At 40.7% G+C, this 21,070-nt stretch overlaps 1 protein-coding gene across 1 annotated transcript in view; it reads right to left on the bottom strand.

Moving 5' to 3' along the window:
- NPSR1 (neuropeptide S receptor 1) overlaps nucleotides 1-21,070 on the bottom strand; it is a 200,287-nt gene that overhangs the window by 49,165 nt on the left and 130,052 nt on the right. Inside the window, exons 4-5 of the mRNA XM_075271208.1 lie at nucleotides 7,769-7,862; nucleotides 4,128-4,329 (exon numbers count right to left, since the gene is read on the bottom strand). Of these exons, the coding sequence (XP_075127309.1) occupies nucleotides 4,128-4,329; nucleotides 7,769-7,862 (296 nt within the window). The remainder of the gene's footprint in view (nucleotides 1-4,127; nucleotides 4,330-7,768; nucleotides 7,863-21,070) is intronic.

Below are 21,070 nucleotides of genomic sequence, written 5' to 3'. Positions count from 1 at the left end.
TACAAAATAAAATTGGAATCAGAAAATGGCTGCAAGGGAACTCCTAGGATTTACATATAATAATAAAGATTATTTTAGCTTGATGCTTTTTCTCTAGTAGAGGTTCAATAATCTGATGGAAATGAGCAGCAAGTTTTATTGGGTTGGCGGTTTAGGAAGAAATCCCCCTTGGGTAGTGGACTCAGGTGGGAAGGGGTATGTAAACTATTGTAAGCTGTATGATGATTTCTACATTAAATTAGGGATCAAATGGTGAAATTATTGAGTATAGAAATAGATTAAAGAAAAAAAAAAATCTTTGGAAATCATGCCACTGTAAAATTTAGGTAACATTCTTTGATGCATGACATAGACCTAACATATAGAGTAAGGGCCCCTTCACACGGAGGATACGCTGGCTGATTTTAAACGTGTAAATGTTCCGAATCAGCAGCGTTTAAAACAGGTCCCATTGCTTTCTATGAGAGCTGGCATACGCACGCTCCCCATAGAAATGATTGGGTAAAAGCAGCCCATTCATTTCTATGGGGAGCGCACGTATGCCGGCTCCCATAGAAAGCAATGGGACCTGTTTTAAACGCTGCTGATTCAGAACGTTTACACGTTCAAAATCAGCCAGCGTATCCTAAGCCCTAAGTGCATTACTATATTAGGTTCAGTATGTACTGCACCGAAAAAGAACGTGGCTAGAGTATTTAGTGCATGCAAAACACAGCCCACCTACACTACTATCATTGTGTATTATGCTGGTCTGAATTTTCACCATGCTCTTGAAGGCAATAGAATATGCAAAGAAGTTCTCCTTGATGGAAAAGAAGGGATAATTTGCTCTGAAACCTTTTAGAAGATTGATCTCTACAGATCAACACTCTACATGCCACAAGGTATCGTATGGTATGGCCTGTAAAACTGTAATCACCCAAAGGTGGCTTGCAAAGGCCCTAAGGAGACTTAGTATTGCTTCTGACCAATATCTATGATTTCTAATCTAACCAAACAAGTACCCTGACCCTCAATGATAAGGGGCAACAGGCTTGGTTTGGCCCACTGAGGTATTGAGGAATCCCCAGCTGGGACACATCCCTTCACTGGGCCCTAAAAAGCTGAAATAACAGAGATTCTTTTTTTTTTTTTTTTTTTTTTTTTTTAGATTGGTGGGGGATGCACTACTGTGTGTTTCACTTATAGAGAAATGCTTAAGTAATGAAGATTTTGTTCAGATTAACAACAATGCTCTGTCACACTGTGTATGGTCAGTCATTAGAGCAGAGAAAAACACAATGAAATTACAATTTCTATTTTAGGATTAATGCAGGCTGGACTATATGTTGGTTGAAAAACAAGAAACTGTACAAAATCTGTTCTTTGCTGTTAAAACAGCATTATGTATTTAATTTATAAAAAAAATTAACTTTTGCCTGAAAAGTCTTTAATAAAGCATTTTTCACTAACAGGATTGCCAATAAAAAAAACGTACATTTATAGAATGTGTATACAAATGAAAAATGCTCTATTGCACAAGTGTCAGACACAATTAGCTTATTGGCAATGAAAAGTTAACTGTCTGTGTAAGCCTCAGAAGCACCTAGCTACTATGTTTATGAACCTTTCCTCTTTCTCTATTGAATTCTAGCACTAATCTACAATGCATAATTGCTTGATTCTCCTAGTCCTCCAACAAAAGCACGAACTCCTACAGCTTTTTCTGAACTTTGTTATAGAATATGATACAGTGAGATGGATCACAGCTCTATTTGCCTGTCCACCTTTACAGGAACTAAAGGCTGTTCACAAGTGTCCAAGCTTTTATACTTCATATGACATCAGCATTGTAAGGGCCACCTACCACTGTCTATTAGCTGAGAGGCTGCCAGATGTTGCTACAACATACCAGTGACTGACAGACAGTATCTGAGTCACTGCAAATGTCTCTGCTCTGTATTTCCTGGTCAAAGACGTGGCAGCGACCAATTTCTGATAGCACAGCCATTTTTGTTCATCCAAATTGCCAATTATTTAGTTTCATTCAAAAGAAAACAATTTGGAATCAGATAAATTTGCCCATTTCCATTTGTGACATCATTTGTCATCACATCAATATATGGAAGCATAATGCAGCAGGGCTGGAGATAGATGGCAGTGGTACTGCCCTGTAAATATATATCATCTTATGACTATTGTTGTGAGAGTGGTTTCTCACTCTTTTGTTGGAACCTAGGGAAACACAGATGTAACTGAAAAACTGTATAACTTTACTCACAAAGAGGCAACAAAATTGACTATTAGGGTCCATTAACTCAGAGTTTCTTGGCAAGGATTTTGGAGCTGAATCCATGTCAGAATCCACGTGGAAAAAAAGCCTCCCCATAGAGTTCTATGGGTTCTGCTAGCTTTTTTTGTCCTCTAGCGGATTTTTTTTCTGCTAGCAGAAAAAAAGCTTCCTTCAGGGATTCTGCCAACAAAAACCAACACAGTCAATGGGAGGCAGAAAATCCACATGGGATTGGCAAAAATCCTAATTCCTGAAGTAGATTTTTTCCTCGCCAAAAAACTCCAAGTGGATGGACCCTTACAGAGCTCACAAAATAGGCAAAAAGTGTAGTGGTTTCATAACAGTCTTACAAGAGGCAACCGATTCAGTTGGACTTTTGAAACTTGCAATATTTGCTTGGTATGTTTAAAACTTTATAGACACTTGTGAAACATTGCTGGCATTTGCTCCACTTTAAGTCATTGTCCACCTCTCTGGGTCATCTTTACTTGCACTTGCACATGCACGCAGCAATGTTTGACTGAAGTTCCAGATAAAATGATTCTAGGAACCCACTCTCCAACAAACCCTAGGTAATATATACTAAAATGCTACAATACATAATACCCTTCCAATTTGTATTTTCTTTTGGACCATTATTGTGATAGAGTCTGTGCCCTCTGCAGGATCCTCTGGTACTGTAATGGGTCAATCCCACAATGACTGGCAGCTACTAGTCTGCACTACACATTCTTGCAATGTTAAGAAACTTCACGGTATATCTTTCTCAACCACCAAGGGACAGTCCTTCACACGATTGTCACTCTACAAGTCTTCACTAGTGTGCCACTTCTCTTCACACTTGTTGACTGTTGGATACATTTTGCTCACTGGCCCAGCATACTTGGGCTGGTGTGCAGGACAGACTATGACTACAGCTCAGAGTAGAACTAGGCCCCAGCAGGGACGTAACTACCGGGGTAGCAGAGGTAGCGACTGTTACATGGCCCCAAAAAAAGGGGGCCTGGCGGACCACTGTTTTTTTTTTTTTTTAATAGGCTGTCACCTGCTGGAGTAACTCCATCAGGTAATGGGCCCTATTTTCTTACTGGTCCTTACTGGTACTTTCTGGTACTTAGTGCTCCTGTTCACAGCCGCTGGCGCTTCCCCTTTTGCTAAGGTGTCTGTGATCAGGAATGGAGATCTGTAAATAAGGCCGCAGGCCGTGAACACCACAAATGCCACTATCTTTTAAGACACCCCCTAAGTATATTAATCGGAGGGCTAGGAGGGGTAAGGGAACATAAAAAAAACCCTGTTACTTACCTCTCCTCCACTCCAGAAGGCATTGGGCCTATTTGGTGACATTCCAAATACCTTTTTGCATATGTGGTAAGATCACTATTATTTTACTATGCTACATTTTGGGTTGTCTATGTGTATTGTTGATTAACTATGCACCTGGTATCCAGGTATAGCATAGCCTTTTTTATGTTCAAATACATATTTGTGTATCACATTGTATATTATCATTTATCTAATGTTATTGTATGTCTCTGCTCTATGTGCTCCATTTGAGATTAAACTCTCCCTAGTCTCTCTGTTACTATGCATGTGCATACTACTTTCTTACCATATGGTATGATTTAATTGGTCACGACTGTTTTTCCCGATATGTATGTGTTTGTTTATTTTATTTTATTTATTCCAATAAATTAGTCATTTTATTTACTGTATTGTGTGGTAATTTCTACCTAGTGGCAACGTTATTTTTGGTTACATTGAATTCCACGTTTTTCATGTTTGCATTAGCCCTACATTTGTTTTTGTTATATTTTCAATAATATGTATAAATAATATATAAGTAAAAACTTACCTTATAATGATTAGAGGAATGAAATATACCAAAAGGGACACAATTGTCATATATGGTTTCCAGTACGACTCATCTGGCCAAAGGGCCCAACACTGAATTTCTCCATTGGCAAGTTTATATTTTCCAAATATAATTAAGGTTGGAATTGAAAATAAGAAAGAAAGAGTCCATGCCACTACGATCAGAACTTTAGCTTGTCTCTCTGTGTGAAAAGTAAGACAAATATTTCAACCATCAGGAGAGTTTAAGGTTATATACACCTTTATAGCTTTTCATTAATACTTACATGTATTTTGTGATAAAAACTAGAGATGAGCGAGTAGGTATTCGATCGAATACTACGGTATTTGAAATACTCGTACTCGATCGAGTACCACTCGCTATTCGAATGGAAAAGTTCGATGCAGAACCAGCATTGATTGGCCGAATGCTATACAGTCGGCCAATCAACGCTGGTTCTTCTCCTACCTTTAGAAGTCTTCTCCGTGCAGCTTCCCCGCGGCGTCTTCCTGCTCTTCATTCACTCTGCTAGGCATCAGGCCTGGGCAGAGCCGACTGCGCATGTCCGCTTGTAGCATGTGCAGTCGGCTCTGCCCAGGCCCAGTTATATCTGAAGAAGAAGCTCAGAGGAAGCTTCAAAACGTCATATTCTGTCATCATTATGAGTTAGCCATTAAAAAAGGTATCACCTACTGAAGACTTAAAAAGTTTTTTTGTTTTTTTTCATATTTCATAACCACTGGCTAACACGGTACCAAAACAAACATTTTCCTTTTACTATTTTCAGTGAGTTATTTTTGTATGTCTTCCTGTGACTTTAACTATTTGGTTATCAATAAATATTTTTCATACTTTTTATATATATTTTTGCATTTGTCTCATGTTTCCTTTGGCTGTTTGGGTCTGCACCATTGCGCCTACCGAGCTACCTACCGCACACTCATTATAAACAGTATTTCAGAGACTAAATCAATTGCAGTTCATAGCCAGAAAAGTCTCTGCACATGCCAGCTGTTCTTATGTTGCCATAAACAACCTGCTCAACTGCAGTGACAAAACTGTTTGTCTTTCCAATGTTAGCTGCAATATTCCAACTCAGTGGAACTCCACGTTAAACATGCTGGAGGGTCTGTGTGAGGAATAGAAAGTGAATGATTACTACATTCTGCAAACCAGGTACAATGTGTTTTTTTAGGATCCATCATTGGAGGCTCATAAGGGAAGTGTGCTGGCTTCTCAAGCCCTTTGAAGAGGCCACCAAATTTGTCAGCAGGGACAACTGCACCTTCTAGCAAACTCAGTAACTAGGTTGATTTTAAGGGAAACTGGAGGAGAATGAAGATCTTAGTCGGGGTCATTATGCTGGAGGAATTTGGACTTCTAGCCTGCAAGAGGAGAAGCAGAAGGAAAACTCTGCTTTGAAGACAGAGATACCCTTGATATGTCACAGGCCCTGACAGGGGAGTATGATGACCCTTATATCTTACAAGATGATGATGATAAGCAGGCTGGCCGGGAAAACTAACCATGGCAGGCCCCAGGATTTGTGCACAGACATGTAAGACTGGCAGGCTATATACTTCACTGTTTACACAACAAAAAGTGTATTAGAATCAAGCAAGAATAGTGGAAAAACAACAGCAAATTGGTGTACTACTACAGAATTATAGGAGAGTCATCTGGAACATAGATTAGATAGATTTATTTAATTTAGATAGGTAGAAAGTAGGCAGAGAAATCATAGGAATGGGGATAAGCTCTGAACTTTCTTAAACCACAGAATCAATGGAATAAACTCTTATTTAAAACAGCATTTATAATAAAGTTTAGCATGGTGTCTGCACAGTTATATTTCATGTAGTTACACCACCCACAAGTCAATCAATGTAGGCTACATTAAACATAAAATTTTGGTAGCTTTCCACACTTACCAATGAGTGCGTAGGAACTATTTAAAACAAAATTTATAATAAGCTTCCACACAAGAACCTTTTGTATTTGGCTGTGAAGTACCAGTTGTGAATGCAACAAAGTTACATTTATAAGAAAATTTATTATAGCTCCACATTGTAATTTCTTTTCTTCTTGAAGTTAAGAGCAAGTTGTTTAGGCAGCAGAGCCGGCTTTGTCAGAAAATTTAGTATAGTGGTCAGTCACGGATTTGTTTATATCTTGCAGTGAAGTGCCAGTTGTGAGGCAGCAAAGCTACATTTATCATAAAATAGTGGTGATGTGGCACCAGCTAAGTATGATATTCTTCCTTATCCTAATCTTATTTTTTTCGACAAGTTGGATAAAAGCAGTCAGTGTTTTGATGTGGAGGAGGCAGAGGTGGAAGACCGTACTGGCGGTGGTGGAAGTAGTGTCAGGGGGTGGCATTCTGGTAGTGGCGCTGTTTGGGGCACTTTAGGGAAATGCATATTATGTGAGATCAATGGGGGAGATTTAGCATGAGAAGAATGCTGAAGTTTTCCTGAAGTCTGTAGTGAAATAACTTGTACCAAATTTATGAAAATGTCATGCAATGTTTGATAAATGTGGTTCATTTAAAAGTGTTACACTTCTGTCCTAAAACTTTACTCCACTTTCTATGCCACTCACTCACTGAAATTACACCAATATTTGCTACTTTGAGGCTAAGGCCCCATGTTGCGGAATAGCAGGGGCTTTTTTTGCAGATTTTGCTGTGTTTTTTTGAGCCAAAGCCAAGGGTGAATAATCTAGAGGAAAAAATCTCAGTCCCATTGAAATGAATGGGAGAGCTGGGAGGTGTATTTTGAGGAAAATTACTCAAAAAAAAAACTCCATATGAACTCAGTTATAATACAATACAAACTACTATATATATAATTTTACATACACTATTAGACCCAATTACTGTTATAGTTAAGAGAATACTATGGCACCTTTTTAGAATGCTTGATCAAATTTACACTGTTTACTATTAATAAATCTGACATGTTATTTTTAAATGTCTTTTTTGCAGGAACAAACACATTGAAAATATTGTTAATGATGCCCATAAATAATAGTACAATAAATGCTTCTGTTAATTACTTTTAGGGCCCTTTCACATGCCCGTGTCCCATCTGTGAAAGACGGTTCGTGTGTGGGCTGTATATCTGGGACTGAACTGGGCCGTGTACACAGGAGTCACTGCATCATAGACAGTTATGATATAGTAATCTCCCAAACAGCCCTGATCACTTCTGTCATGAACTAATAGCGTCATGTCAATTTATCATTGTAACAATTGAGTCATTTGGGAGCTCCTACATGATAACTAACTATGATGCACGCGGCCCAGTTTAGTCCAGAAAATACAACCTGCACATGGACTGTGTCCACAGATGGTATTCAGTCATGTTAAAGGGCCCTTAAACAGAGTCTTTAGTGAAACACAGAAGAGGAATATGCTTTAACTCTCATTTAAAAATGTAAAATGCACACACTGCAAATTTATTGTAAAATGCTTCAGAAGATTTTCTGAAAATAGAGAAAACAACATTTATACCTGGTATGAAAATGTAGAATCTTGATGAATAAGTATATGAATGCAGAAAAAAACATTCAATTGAGGATGAATAATCAACTAAGCTAAGTAGAAATATCTATAACAATAAAGTTAAAAGCTACTATACCTCCTTGAAGGAATTTCATTGGATGAACAATAGCATGATATCTGTCTATACTGAGTGAAACCAGCACATAAGTCGATGCATACAGAAGGACGACCTTAGAAATAAAGCAAAAGAATACAATATGACATATATTAGTGTAAACTAATAAAATATGATTCCAATGTATGATATATATCACAGAGAGATAAAATAGATCTTTTAGTTTTCATTAAACTGTTAAATTGGTTAAATAAAAAATATTTATCACCTATCCACAAGATAGCTGATAAATGTCTGATCGCTGGGAGTCTCCAGAGATTACAAGACCTGAGTTCGTTGTATAAATGAGGTGGTACGGTGCAGTGGCATAACTAAAGTCTTGTGGGTCCCAGTGCAATCTTTTGGCCGGGGGCCCCTACATTGTCCCTACAGTGAATTCTTGATAGTGATGGTTACAGATGCTAAGGAGTTTCATCAACCTTAGTGTGGTTAGGGTAATCTGTGGGTCTCCTTGGTTTATGGGCCAGATGGAAGCTGCAATCTCAATACTGATGCCAGTCCTTATGGACCCCCTTAGTTTCCTGGGCCTGGATGCAACTGCATTCTGCAACCCCTCAACTTACGTCCCTGGTAGTGTATATGTACTTCTAGAGGACCACCAGTGATCAGACATTTATCAGCTATCCTGTGGATAAATCTGAATTATACTGCAGCACAACAGCTCTGTTTCCTTTCTTAGATTGTAGTAGACCGTAAAGTCTCTTTTCAATTACTCAAATATGGGAACATCTTATCTGTAAAGTTACCACCATAACCAGATCTAGTTAGGGTAGATTTACTAATAAAATTACTAATTAAGGCACTTCTTGGCCATCATGGAAGTGTGGATTAGCAGGATGTGAGTTATAAGAAAAAAGGAGTGGTTTAAGTGAATCAAGTGTAGAAATGACCTTTCAAGTTATAATCTTTTAAAACCATAGATTGCAAATACAAATTTACTTTAACCCCTTAAGGACACAACCAAACACTCCCTTAAGGACCATGACACATTTTTCAAAATTGACGTGTCATTTTATATGGCTATAACTTTGAGATGCTTTAACTTACTGAAGTGATTTTGAGATTGTGTTTTGATGACACACTGCACTACGTTAGTTGCACACTGATCAATATTTTTGTATATATATATTTATTTATTTATTTAAAAAAAAAACAAAAAAACCCAGGAAATTTGGAAAAATTTGTAATTGTTAAAAGGTGAAATGCTCTTCTCGTCAGATACTCATACCGCCCGAATACATTAATAAATGTTATCTGCCATTTCTCTCCGTTATATTGGCAACATCTTTTAATTGTATAAGTTTATTTTGGATGTTTGAAGGTTTACAAGTATAATAGAGATTTCTTTCTTTATTTTTACTAGAAAATTTGCTAGCAGCACGGACTCTCAACCTCCCAGGCATCTGATATCCCCATTACCAACTTTTTTCTCCCCCTAGGGAATACAAGGGAGTCCTCAAAGAGTGACTACAGTGTGAGTTGCCATCTTCCATGCCAGGTCCGGGCAGCACTGTTTCACCATGATCACAGTGCAGCTCTTCCCTTCAGTGTCAGTGCCAGCCTCCTGAGTTGGAAGTCGTTGATCCGAGGCCCTGAAACCCCACACTTGTCCGTCTGGTAAGGGATATATCTCCTGCCATAATATCCTCCTCTTCTCTGAGAGATCTAGCCTCCCAGGAGCCATCTTTCCCACCAGATGACATAATCATGGTGCCCGTAACTGCATCAGTCTCAGCACACAAGGATTTCTCACCAGTGCCTGTTCGGCACAACACGACCCCCACTACTCCACAGCATAAGAGTCACCATTAGTCCCCTAAGCCTCTACAGGCAAGGACTTAGAATGAGGTACCAGCCCTCCAACTAAAAATCCTTATTCTAGACCACCAAGCATAATGGGTGCTCTGCAGACACCCACACCTCCTCCACAATCAAGACCTCTGCTCTGATTAAACTAGAGAAGCACAACTGGAGGGCATACCAGAGTTATCCGCAACCTGATCTCACTTGCACCCCTGGCTTGCTGTCTTCGGACGAAGCTGTCCATGACATCCATGAACTGCAGGCCCACTTAGACCTTTTGCCTAGTAAGCAGAATATGAACAATTTTGCTTCTAACCTAAAAACAGCCTGGCACCAAGACTTCACAGCAGTCAAGACTATTCTACAGCAATGAGTGGAGTAGCTCCTCTGTGTTGATTTCATTACAATCTCGACCTGGAGATTGTAATGTGATGTGATCTGCCAAGAGCACTACTATGCACTGGAGGAAGAAATTATGCTGAGAGGCAGAGATCAGAAATATAAAAAAAAAACAAAAACAAAAAAAAAACTTGATAGTCTTCAGTAGTTGATACCTTTTTAATGGCTAACTCATAATGATGACAGATTTATGATGTTTCGGAACGCTTCGGCTCCTTTCTCAAATAAATTTAAAACATTTCTGAAGGATGCATATTTATATACAAACAGGGCACATAGGAATAGAATTCCAGGAGGAAGGGGGGGGGGGTGTTGTTAGTGTCATCATTATGAGTTAGCCATTAAAAAGGTATCAACTACTGAAGACTATCAAGTTTTTTTTGTTTTTTGTTTTTTTTTATATTTCCAACCCACTGGCTAACACGGTACAAGAACCAACATTTTCCTTAGAGATCAGAAAGTCATAGACTTTGGCAGTGCCAAACTCACTCTCTTTCCAGACCTCTGTCGCCACACTTAAAGTCAGGCATCTGCAATAAGACTACTACTACAACTTCTCCAGGAGTGTGGAGTTCCTTACTGCTGGGGCTTCCCATTCCCCCTCCAAGCGCACCTTAAAGAAATTATGTTGACTCTCTCCTCTCCCAAGGATCTTCCCTCATCCCTTCAAGCTTTGGACCTTCAAACTCTTCTCCCTAACTGGGAGCTACTGCTGGCCAACCCTGAAGCATCCATCTTCCGCCCTGACTCTAGAGACTCTGGCAATGGTCGTACCAGAGTTTCACCTCGACTCAATCATCTACACCACAGGCAGTGACCTCTCCCTGACTAGGATCTTCAAACTTAAGAAGTCTCAAACCAGGTGAATCTTATTCACTTATCTGACTTAGCCTTCTCAACATGGACTGTTATATTGTTAGTGTTATGATGTTTTGCCCTCACTAGAAAGACAAAGTTGCACTCCAATAAGGTTATGCTTCTTAATAGTTTAATTGTGTTATAAATACTACATTATGGGTTGGACACCCTTTGTCAGGTAATTGCATGTACACTAGTAGAAATTAAAGATCAGATGAGTAGCAAAACTATTATCTCGGTATATCCATTGCATTGACTAAAATTTTGCATGTACACATCTCATTGTTTTGTCCTTACATTAAAGTTAAAGGAAAGTAGATATGATGGTTTCAAATGACAAATTTGAAACCAAATATGTAAGATGCTGAATTTCTTTGTTCTCTGTTGAGATCTCTATCGTGCTTCTCGCTGTGTATGATATAGAGCTTGTTTGTAATGAAGAGAAAATGAGGCTAGGGAGGTCAGTTCAAACAATTACAGGCATTACAAAATTTAGAAACTTGTTTCTGGTGTCTTTTGAAAGATAAGATTTTCATCTTTTAATTCTACCTGCAGTGTTGTGAAAAAGTAATTGCTCCCCAAACCTAATAACTGTTTGTCTCACCCTCGGCAGCAACAACTACAATCAAGCATTTGTGATAACTGGCAATAAGCCTTTTACATTTCTGTGGAGAAATTTTGGTCCAGTCTTCTTTGTAGAATTGTTTTAATTCAGCCACATTGAAGGGTTTTCTAGCAGGAATGACTTTTTTAAGGTCATGTCACAGGATCCAAATCGGATTTAAGTTCGAACTTTGACTATGTCACTTCAAAACCTTCATTTAGGTTTTTTTTCAGCCTTTCAAAGTTGGACTTGCTGTTCTGCTTAAGACCATTGTCTTGCTTCAGAACCCAAGTGCTCTTGAGCTTAAGATGGCCGGGCATTTTCCTTCAGGATTTTCTGGTAGAAAATTACAGCACTTTCTGGTAGAAATTACATCAATTACAGCAAGTCGTTCAGGTACAGAAGCAGTACACAATACCCCTACCATGTTTGTCAGTTGGTATGATGTTCTTTTGCACACCTTCCAAAAAGTTCCACTTTTCTCTTGTTAGTCCACAAAATAGTTTCCCAAAAGATTTAGAGATTATCAGGATCTTTTTTGGCAAATGTGAGACAGGTTTTCTTTTTGGTCAGCAGTGGTTTTCGAGTTCGAACCCTCCCATGAATACCATTTTTGCCCAGTCTCCTTCTTATTGCTGAATCATGAACACCGACCTTAACTGAGGCAAGTGAGACCTGCAGTGCTTTAGACATTGTTTTGGGTTCTTTTTGTTACCTCCTGTTTCTTTTGTGACTTCTTGTCATCCACAGTGCCCTGCCCCTTTAAAGCTGACCTACAGCAGTGAAGAAAAATGGTTTGTTTGTTTTTTTTTGCAAACCTGAAGTAAAATTGTGTGTATGTCACCTTGTGTAACAGTGTCATCCACAGCACCCTGCACCTTTAAAACTGACCTACAGCAGTGAAGAAAAATGGCTGGGTTGTCATGGAAATCTGGAGTAAAGCTGTGTGTATGTGGAGACTAAGCGCCTGCGAGCTTCTGTGACTCAGGATGTTGATAAGGGACATGTGACCGCATGTATGACAGTTGGAATATGAGTAAAAGACTTGCAGGCTTCTGTTGGCTAATGCAGGTCATTTTTTTGGGAGTACTGTATCTCAGGAATGGTACGTCCTAACCAGTCTAAAACCTTCCCGGACAACTGATGTACCTGTGTGCCAAATTGGTGAAGATCGGACCAGTCATTTGGTCGCACCTAAAGAACAGACAGAAACTCAAGTTTGTATGTTTGTGTTTTTGGATGTTTGTTCCTCAATCACGCAAAAACGGCTGAACGGATTTTAATGAAATTTGTCACATAGATAGATTGTAATCTCGATTAACATATAGGCTACTTTTTATCCCAGTAAATGACATGGCTTCATGACTGTTATGAATTTTTGTTCACATACTATATATTACACTGCTCTTATCTCACCTTCTGAGAAAGCCAGGGCTGTTATCTCTCTGTGTAAACACACACTAACCCTCAGTGTACATACATTTGCATATTATCTGATCTGCTCCAGTGCAAACAAAGTGACATGGGTAAACACCTTTAATCCAAATTGGCAGTTTGCCAATTTTCAACATGCCTGGAAAAAGAGAATCTAATTTGTCGCAAAAAACGACAACTATGAAGGAAGCCAGAAGTCAACAGAGTTCTCCTCAAGCGCAGCTGAGGAGGATCATCAACACCAACAACACATGCATTATATGGCATCGCAGCAAGCTGCTGAGATGCCGGAACAATCACGGGCACAACATGAGGAATATGTTAAGCGGCAGGCCAGCTTGAGAGCTGCCAAAACGCCGGAGCATGGGGATCATCCACGCCAACAACACACTCATTATATGGTGTCCCAGTGAGCTGCTGAGATACTGGAACAATCACGGGCACAGCGCGAGGAACAAGTTCAGCAGCAGGACAGCTTGTGAGCTGCCAAAATGCCGAAGCAGGAAAACCATCAAAGGCAGCAATCTGCTGAATATAGGCAGATCATCAATGACAACAACCCGCAGACGAAGTCGCCGGCAGAAGCTAATATATATATATATATATATATATATATATATATGAGATATTTATATGTTTTAATACTTTTACAAAAATCCAAGACTTTGAAAAGTGCTAAACTTCTTTGAGTTACCATACTAGGATACCTGAAGGCATTTTTGCTTTACTACAAGTTGATTTCATTTAGACTATTTTGGCAATGTCTGATGGTTTTAGCAATTTTTATCACTGGAAAATGGAGAGCACTCTAAACGTTTGTTATTAGTGCTTGTGGAGGACTGATTGGAGGCGATGCAAGAAGACAAGAAAATACAAAGCACACACAAAGTGAGGGTGCTAGAAAAGTATATTTATTTAAGATATCATTATTGTGTTATGGCTTGGAGTATATCAAATACATAAATGGCTAGTCACTTTTAGAAAGTTTCAGTCAATAAGATCTATAGCCATTGGTAGTTCAGTGGTCTGGTTCCAGAATTTACACTGAACTACCAATGGCTCTAAGCTATTGGCACATGAATGTCCTCCAAGTAACTAGCCATTTTCATATTCTATACATTTCAAGCCAATGCATTAATCATATCTGAAGTAAATAATTTTTTGGGAAGGTAAACCAGTGAGAAAGAAGTGAATTAGCCATTTTGATTTTTTCCTGCTACAATGATCCCCGTGCAGGATAATTATTTTTGTATTGCGGGCATTTTTGGATGCAGGGATTTCTAATATGTTTATTTATTTTATTTATTTTTATATTTTATGTGGAGAAAGGGAGAGGGGGTAATGAAAACTCTTATTTATTTATCTTTTTAGATTTTTTAAAAATGTTTTTAATTTTTTTAACCTTAATTGTTAGACCCCAGAGGAGGTTTGAACCTTACAAAGTCCAATCGCTCAGACGATATACTATAATACTGATGACAAATTTTAGTTGGCCAAAAATAATTTGGACGTGTTAGATATTTTTTCATCAATGGCCTGCCAAAAATAGTGTTAATTAATAATTAATTAATTAATTAATTAATAGTAGAGATGAGCGAACACTAAAATGTTCGAGGTTCGAAATTCGATTCGAACAGCCGCTCACTGTTCGAGTGTTCGAATGGGTTTCGAACCCCATTATAGTCTATGGGGAACATAAACTCGTTAAGGGGGAAACCCAAATTCGTGTCTGGAGGGTCACCAAGTCCACTATGACACCCCAGGAAATGATACCAACACCCTGGAATGACACTGGGACAGCAGGGGAAGCATGTCTGGGGGCATAAAAGTCACTTTATTTCATGGAAATCCCTGTCAGTTTGCGATTTTCGCAAGCTAACTTTTCCCCATAGAAATGCATTGGCCAGTGCTGATTGGCCAGAGTACGGAACTCGACCAATCAGCGCTGGCTCTGCTGGAGGAGGCGGAGTCTAAGATAGCTCCACACCAGTCTCCATTCAGGTCCGACCTTAGACTCCGCCTCCTCCGGCAGAGCCAGCGCTGATTGGCCGAAGGCTGGCCAATGCATTCCTATGCGAATGCAGACTTAGCAGTGCTGAGTCAGTTTTGCTCAACTACACATCTGATGCACACTCGGCACTGCTACATCAGATGTAGCAATCTGATGTAGCAGAGCCGAGGGTGCACTAGAACCCCTGTGCAAACTCAGTTCACGCTAATAGAATGCATTGGCCAGCGCTGATTGGCCAATGCATTCTATTAGCCCGATGAAGTAGAGCTGAATGTGTGTGCTAAGCACACACATTCAGCACTGCTTCATCAAGCCAATACAATGCATTAGCCAGTGCTGATTGGCCAGAGTACGGAATTCGGCCAATCAGCGCTGGCCAATGCATTCTATTAGCCCGATGAAGTAGAGCTGAATGTGTGTGCTAAGCACACACATTCAGCACTGCTTCATCAAGCCAATACAATGCATTAGCCAGTGCTGATTGGCCAGAGTACGGAATTCGGCCAATCAGCGCTGGCTCTGCTGGAGGAGGCGGAGTCTAAGGTCGCTCCACACCAGTCTCCATTCAGGTCCGACCTTAGACTCCGCCTCCTCCGGCAGAGCCAGCGCTGATTGGCCGAAGGCTGGCCAATGCATTCCTATGCGAATGCAGACTTAGCAGTGCTGAGTCAGTTTTGCTCAACTACACATCTGATGCACACTCGGCACTGCTACATCAGATGTAGCAATCTGATGTAGCAGAGCCGAGGGTGCACTAGAACCCCTGTGCAAACTCAGTTCACGCTAATAGAATGCATTGGCCAGCGCTGATTGGCCAATGCATTCTATTAGCCCGATGAAGTAGAGCTGAATGTGTGTGCTAAGCACACACATTCAGCACTGCTTCATCAAGCCAATACAATGCATTAGCCAGTGCTGATTGGCCAGAGTACGGAATTCGGCCAATCAGCGCTGGCCAATGCATTCTATTAGCCCGATGAAGTAGAGCTGAATGTGTGTGCTAAGCACACACATTCAGCACTGCTTCATCAAGCCAATACAATGCATTAGCCAGTGCTGATTGGCCAGAGTACGGAATTCGGCCAATCAGCGCTGGCTCTGCTGGAGGAGGCGGAGTCTAAGGTCGCTCCACACCAGTCTCCATTCAGGTCCGACCTTAGACTCCGCCTCCTCCGGCAGAGCCAGCGCTGATTGGCCGAAGGCTGGCCAATGCATTCCTATGCGAATGCAGACTTAGCAGTGCTGAGTCAGTTTTGCTCAACTACACATCTGATGCACACTCGGCACTGCTACATCAGATTTAGCAATCTGATGTAGCAGAGCCGAGGGTGCACTAGAACCCCTGTGCAAACTCAGTTCACGCTAATAGAATGCATTGGCCAGCGCTGATTGGCCAATGCATTCTATTAGCCCGATGAAGTAGAGCTGAATGTGTGTGCTAAGCACACACATTCAGCACTGCTTCATCAAGCCAATACAATGCATTAGCCAGTGCTGATTGGCCAGAGTACGGAATTCGGCCAATCAGCGCTGGCCAATGCATTCTATTAGCCCGATGAAGTAGAGCTGAATGTGTGTGCTAAGCACACACATTCAGCTCTACTTCATCGGGCTAATAGAATGCATTGGCCAGCGCTGATTGGCCAGAGTACGGAACTCGACCAATCAGCGCTGGCTCTGCTGGAGGAGGCGGAGTCTAAGGTCGGACCTGAATGGAGACTGGTGTGGAGCGATCTTAGACTCCGCCTCCTCCAGCAGAGCCAGCGCTGATTGGCCGAATTCCGTACTCTGGCCAATCAGCACTGGCTAATGCATTGTATTGGCGTGATGAAGCAGTGCTGAATGTGTGTGCTTAGCACACACATTCAGCTCTACTTCATCGGGCTAATAGAATGCATTGGCCAGCGCTGATTGGCCGAATTCCGTACTCTGGCCAATCAGTGCTGGCCAATGCATTCTATTAGCTTGATGAAGCAGAGTGTGCACAAGGGTTCAAGCGCACCCTCGGCTCTGATGTAGGAGAGCCGAGGGTGCACTTGAACCCTTGTGCACCCTCAGCTCTGCTACATCAGAGCCGAGGGTGCGCTTGAACCCTTGTGCACACTCTGCTTCATCAAGCTAATAGAATGCATTGGCCAGCGCTGATTGGCCAATGTATTCTATTAGCCTGATGAAGTAGAGCTGAATGTGTGTGCTAAGCACACACATTCAGCTCTACTTCATCGGGCTAATAGAATGCATTGGCCAGCGCTGATTGGCCAGAGTACGGAACTCGACCAATCAGCGCTGGCTCTGCTGGAGGAGGCGGAGTCTAAGATCGCTCCACACCAGTCTCCATTCAGGTCCGACCTTAGACTCCGCCTCCTCCAGCAGAGCCAGCGCTGATTGGCCGAATTCCGTACTCTGGCCAATCAGCACTGGCTAATGCATTGTATTGGCTTGATGAAGCAGTGCTGAATGTGTGTGCTTAGCACACACATTCAGCTCTACTTCATCGGGCTAATAGAATGCATTGGCCAATCAGCGCTGGCCAATGCATTCTATTAGCGTGAACTGAGTTTGCACAGGGGTTCTAGTGCACCCTCGGCTCTGCTACATCAGATTGCTACATCTGATGTAGCAGTGCCGAGTGTGCATCAGATGTGTAGTTGAGCAAAACTGACTCAGCACTGCTAAGTCTCTGCATTCGCATAGGAATGCATTGGCCAGCCTTCGGCCAATCAGCGCTGGCTCTGCCGGAGGAGGCGGAGTCTAAGGTCGGACCTGAATGGAGACTGGTGTGGAGCGATCTTAGACTCCGCCTCCTCCAGCAGAGCCAGCGCTGATTGGTCGAGTTCCGTACTCTGGCCAATCAGCGCTGGCCAATGCATTCTATTAGCCCGATGAAGTAGAGCTGAATGTGTGTGCTTAGCACACACATTCAGCTCTACTTCATCAGGCTAATAGAATACATTGGCCAATCAGCGCTGGCCAATGCATTCTATTAGCTTGATGAAGCAGAGTGTGCACAAGGGTTCAAGCGCACCCTCGGCTCTGATGTAGCAGAGCTGAGGGTGCACAAGGGTTCAAGTGCACCCTCGGCTCTCCTACATCAGAGCCGAGGGTGCGCTTGAACCCTTGTGCAGCCTCGGCTCTGCTACATCAGAGCCGAGGGTGCGCTTGAACCCTTGTGCACACTCTGCTTCATCAAGCTAATAGAATGCATTGGCCAGCACTGATTGGCCAGAGTACGGAATTCGGCCAATCAGCGCTGGCCAATGCATCCCTATGGGAAAAAGTTTATCTCACAAAAATCACAATTACACACCCGATAGAGCCCCAAAAAGTTATTTTTAATAACATTCCCCCCTAAATAAAGGTTATCCCTAGCTATCCCTGCCTGTACAGCTATCCCTGTCTCATAGTCACAAAGTTCACATTCTCATATGACCCGGATTTGAAATCCACTATTCGTCTAAAATGGAGGTCACCTGATTTCGGCAGCCAATGACTTTTTCCAATTTTTTTCAATGCCCCCAGTGTCGTAGTTCCTGTCCCACCTCCCCTGCGCTGTTATTGGTGCAAAAAAGGCGCCAGGGAAGGTGGGAGGGGAATCGAATTTTGGCGCACTTTACCACGTGGTGTTCGATTCGATTCGAACATGGCGAACACCCTGATATCCGATCGAACATGTGTTCGATAGAACACTGTTCGCTCATCTCTAATTAATAGTATTTAAGCATGATTAGTCGCTTTTGGCCAAACAGCCAACTTGTGCAGACTCACTGCTTTTTTGTATTTCACAACTAAACTTTCACCTGCTAATTGGGTAATTTAAAGCACCAACTAAGTACCAATGTATAAATAACACAAAAAATTCTTTTGATTTTAAGTCTAAATTTATTGTTACAAAAATGTTTTTAATTGTAAAAAATATTGGTATCAGGAAAACAAACACATAAAAACATTTAAAAACACACAACAAGAGTGGAGGTCGCACTGGACTGAGCAGCTCCAGCAGGTGTATAATCTGCTACTGGTGTAGGGGATGAGAACAGCCACAATAAATGTGTGTATAGAGAGGCCCAGTATTTTGTATATATAAATGTAAATAGGCTCCTATTGCCCACAATATCACAAGATCAGGGCACTTAATTGAAAAAATATATTTGTAGCATTGCAAAGATCATACCCACATCACCACTATATAGTAAGAGCATATAAGGTAACAGAACCAATGTAAAGTTACACACACATGCCAGTATTACATAAGCCAACCTACATAGGACATATCTTTGTTTTTTATCTAGTATTGAGATTGCTTTGGGTTTGATTTTAATTGGGTAATTTAGTTGATAATGTTGATGAAGGGATAATTAGTATGAACAATCACCTAATTAATTACAGGTTGCATGAGGACTGTCTGAAGCCTAATTTTGTATGGCCAGATCAGAGCAACATAGATAAAGAGAAATTGCAGCCGAAAAGTGGAGAATATATGTGCTAGATTCTCTTTGACAGTAGAAAAATGTACATTAGAAGATTCTGTTTTAAACCGAGCTCATAGTTTGGAGAGGCCTGTATATTATCAGACTGATTCCGTACCTTTCATCCATTCAGTGTTCTAACTTTGGATGGATGAAATGTCCTGATTTTGCTCAAGTTTTGATCTAGAAAATAATTAAACTGTACAATAGAAAAATCAAACATCATTTTCCCAAGTTCATTTCACCTCAGAAATCTTTGTATTGTGGCAACAAAGCAAATGTAATTGCAATGTTCATTTTCTCTTTTGTATGTTATAAAGGGCTTTCTATGAAGCTGGGTTTACTCTGTGTGTTTGAGATGGTGAGATTAGATTGTAAACCCCAGTAGAGATGAAGACTTATCTGAGAGTTGACAACCCCTGTATAGAGCTGCAGAACATATTGCCTCTATAATGTATGAACATACTCTTTGTTAGCTCTCGACAATCTTCTTTTTTCTATCATGCCTGTATTATTAATTTAGATTGATGGATATATCTGTACAAAACATATAAGGCCCTTTCATACAATCGGTCCCATCCATGGAAAATGGTCCTTGTGTGGGCCACAGTACCCGGACTGAACTTTGCCGTGTGCATAGGAGTCAGTGCAACAAAATTAGTTATCATGCAGTTAGATCCTAAACTGGGTCCCCGGTGTACAGCAGAGATCCAGCGTTATTATTATTATTGCAGGGCAGGATCTCCACCAAAGTCAAAAAATGGCCTTGGGTGCCAGTCCCCATATCTTTACTGATACAGGCCAGCTCCTGAGCAGTGAGATCACAGGAGCCAACCTGTTTTGCTGCTTATGAAGGTTCCCGGGCTTGTCATAGAATTATAGCTATAGAGGCTGGTCTATGATCAGCCTCAATAGCTATGTAGCGAATATCCCATAGCCTGCAATACAGTTGTATTGTAGTCTATGGAACTTGTAATCAAATGATTGAAGGTTCAAGTCCCCTACGAGGGCTAATAAAAAAAAAGTTTTAAAAAAACATTTTTTAAAAAAATCACCCCCTTTCCTTAGAATACATATAAGAGTAAAATATTACTGTGAAACACATGTGCATTAGGTATCACTATATCTGAAAATACCCATTCTATTAATTTATAAAAATATTTTGCCCAAATAGTAAACGCTGTAGCAGAAAAAAAAGATCAAAAGTGCCAAACCGCCATTTTTTTTTACTGTTTCGCTTCTGATAAAAATTGGAATAAAAAGTAATCAGAGCAATAGGCATTCCCCAAATTGGTATAACTAAAAAACACATCGGACCCCACAAGGAAAAAAGCCCTATCCATCCCTGCACACAGAAATATAAAATAAAGTTACGGGTGTCAGAAGATGGCGACTTTTAGAAAATAATTTTTTTTTGCAAAGTTTAAAATTTTTGTTAAGGGGTTAAAGTGTAAATAAAACCCTATAAATTTGGTATCCCAGGAATTATATTGAATCACAGAATACAGATTATGATTACACGCCATTTTGGCTGCAGTGTGAACGCCGCAAAAACAAAGCTCTGAAGAAAGTCACACAAATGCACTTTTTCTTTAACTCCACTCCATTCTGAATTTTTTCCAGCTTCCCAGTACATTGCACAAAATAATAAATGGTAGCATCATGAAGAACATTTTTTCCTGCGAGCA

This window comes from Leptodactylus fuscus, chromosome 4 (genome assembly GCF_031893055.1).
Source record: "Leptodactylus fuscus isolate aLepFus1 chromosome 4, aLepFus1.hap2, whole genome shotgun sequence".
Classification (NCBI taxonomy): domain Eukaryota; kingdom Metazoa; phylum Chordata; class Amphibia; order Anura; family Leptodactylidae; genus Leptodactylus; species Leptodactylus fuscus.
This window is presented reverse-complemented; position numbering and strand designations above follow the sequence as displayed.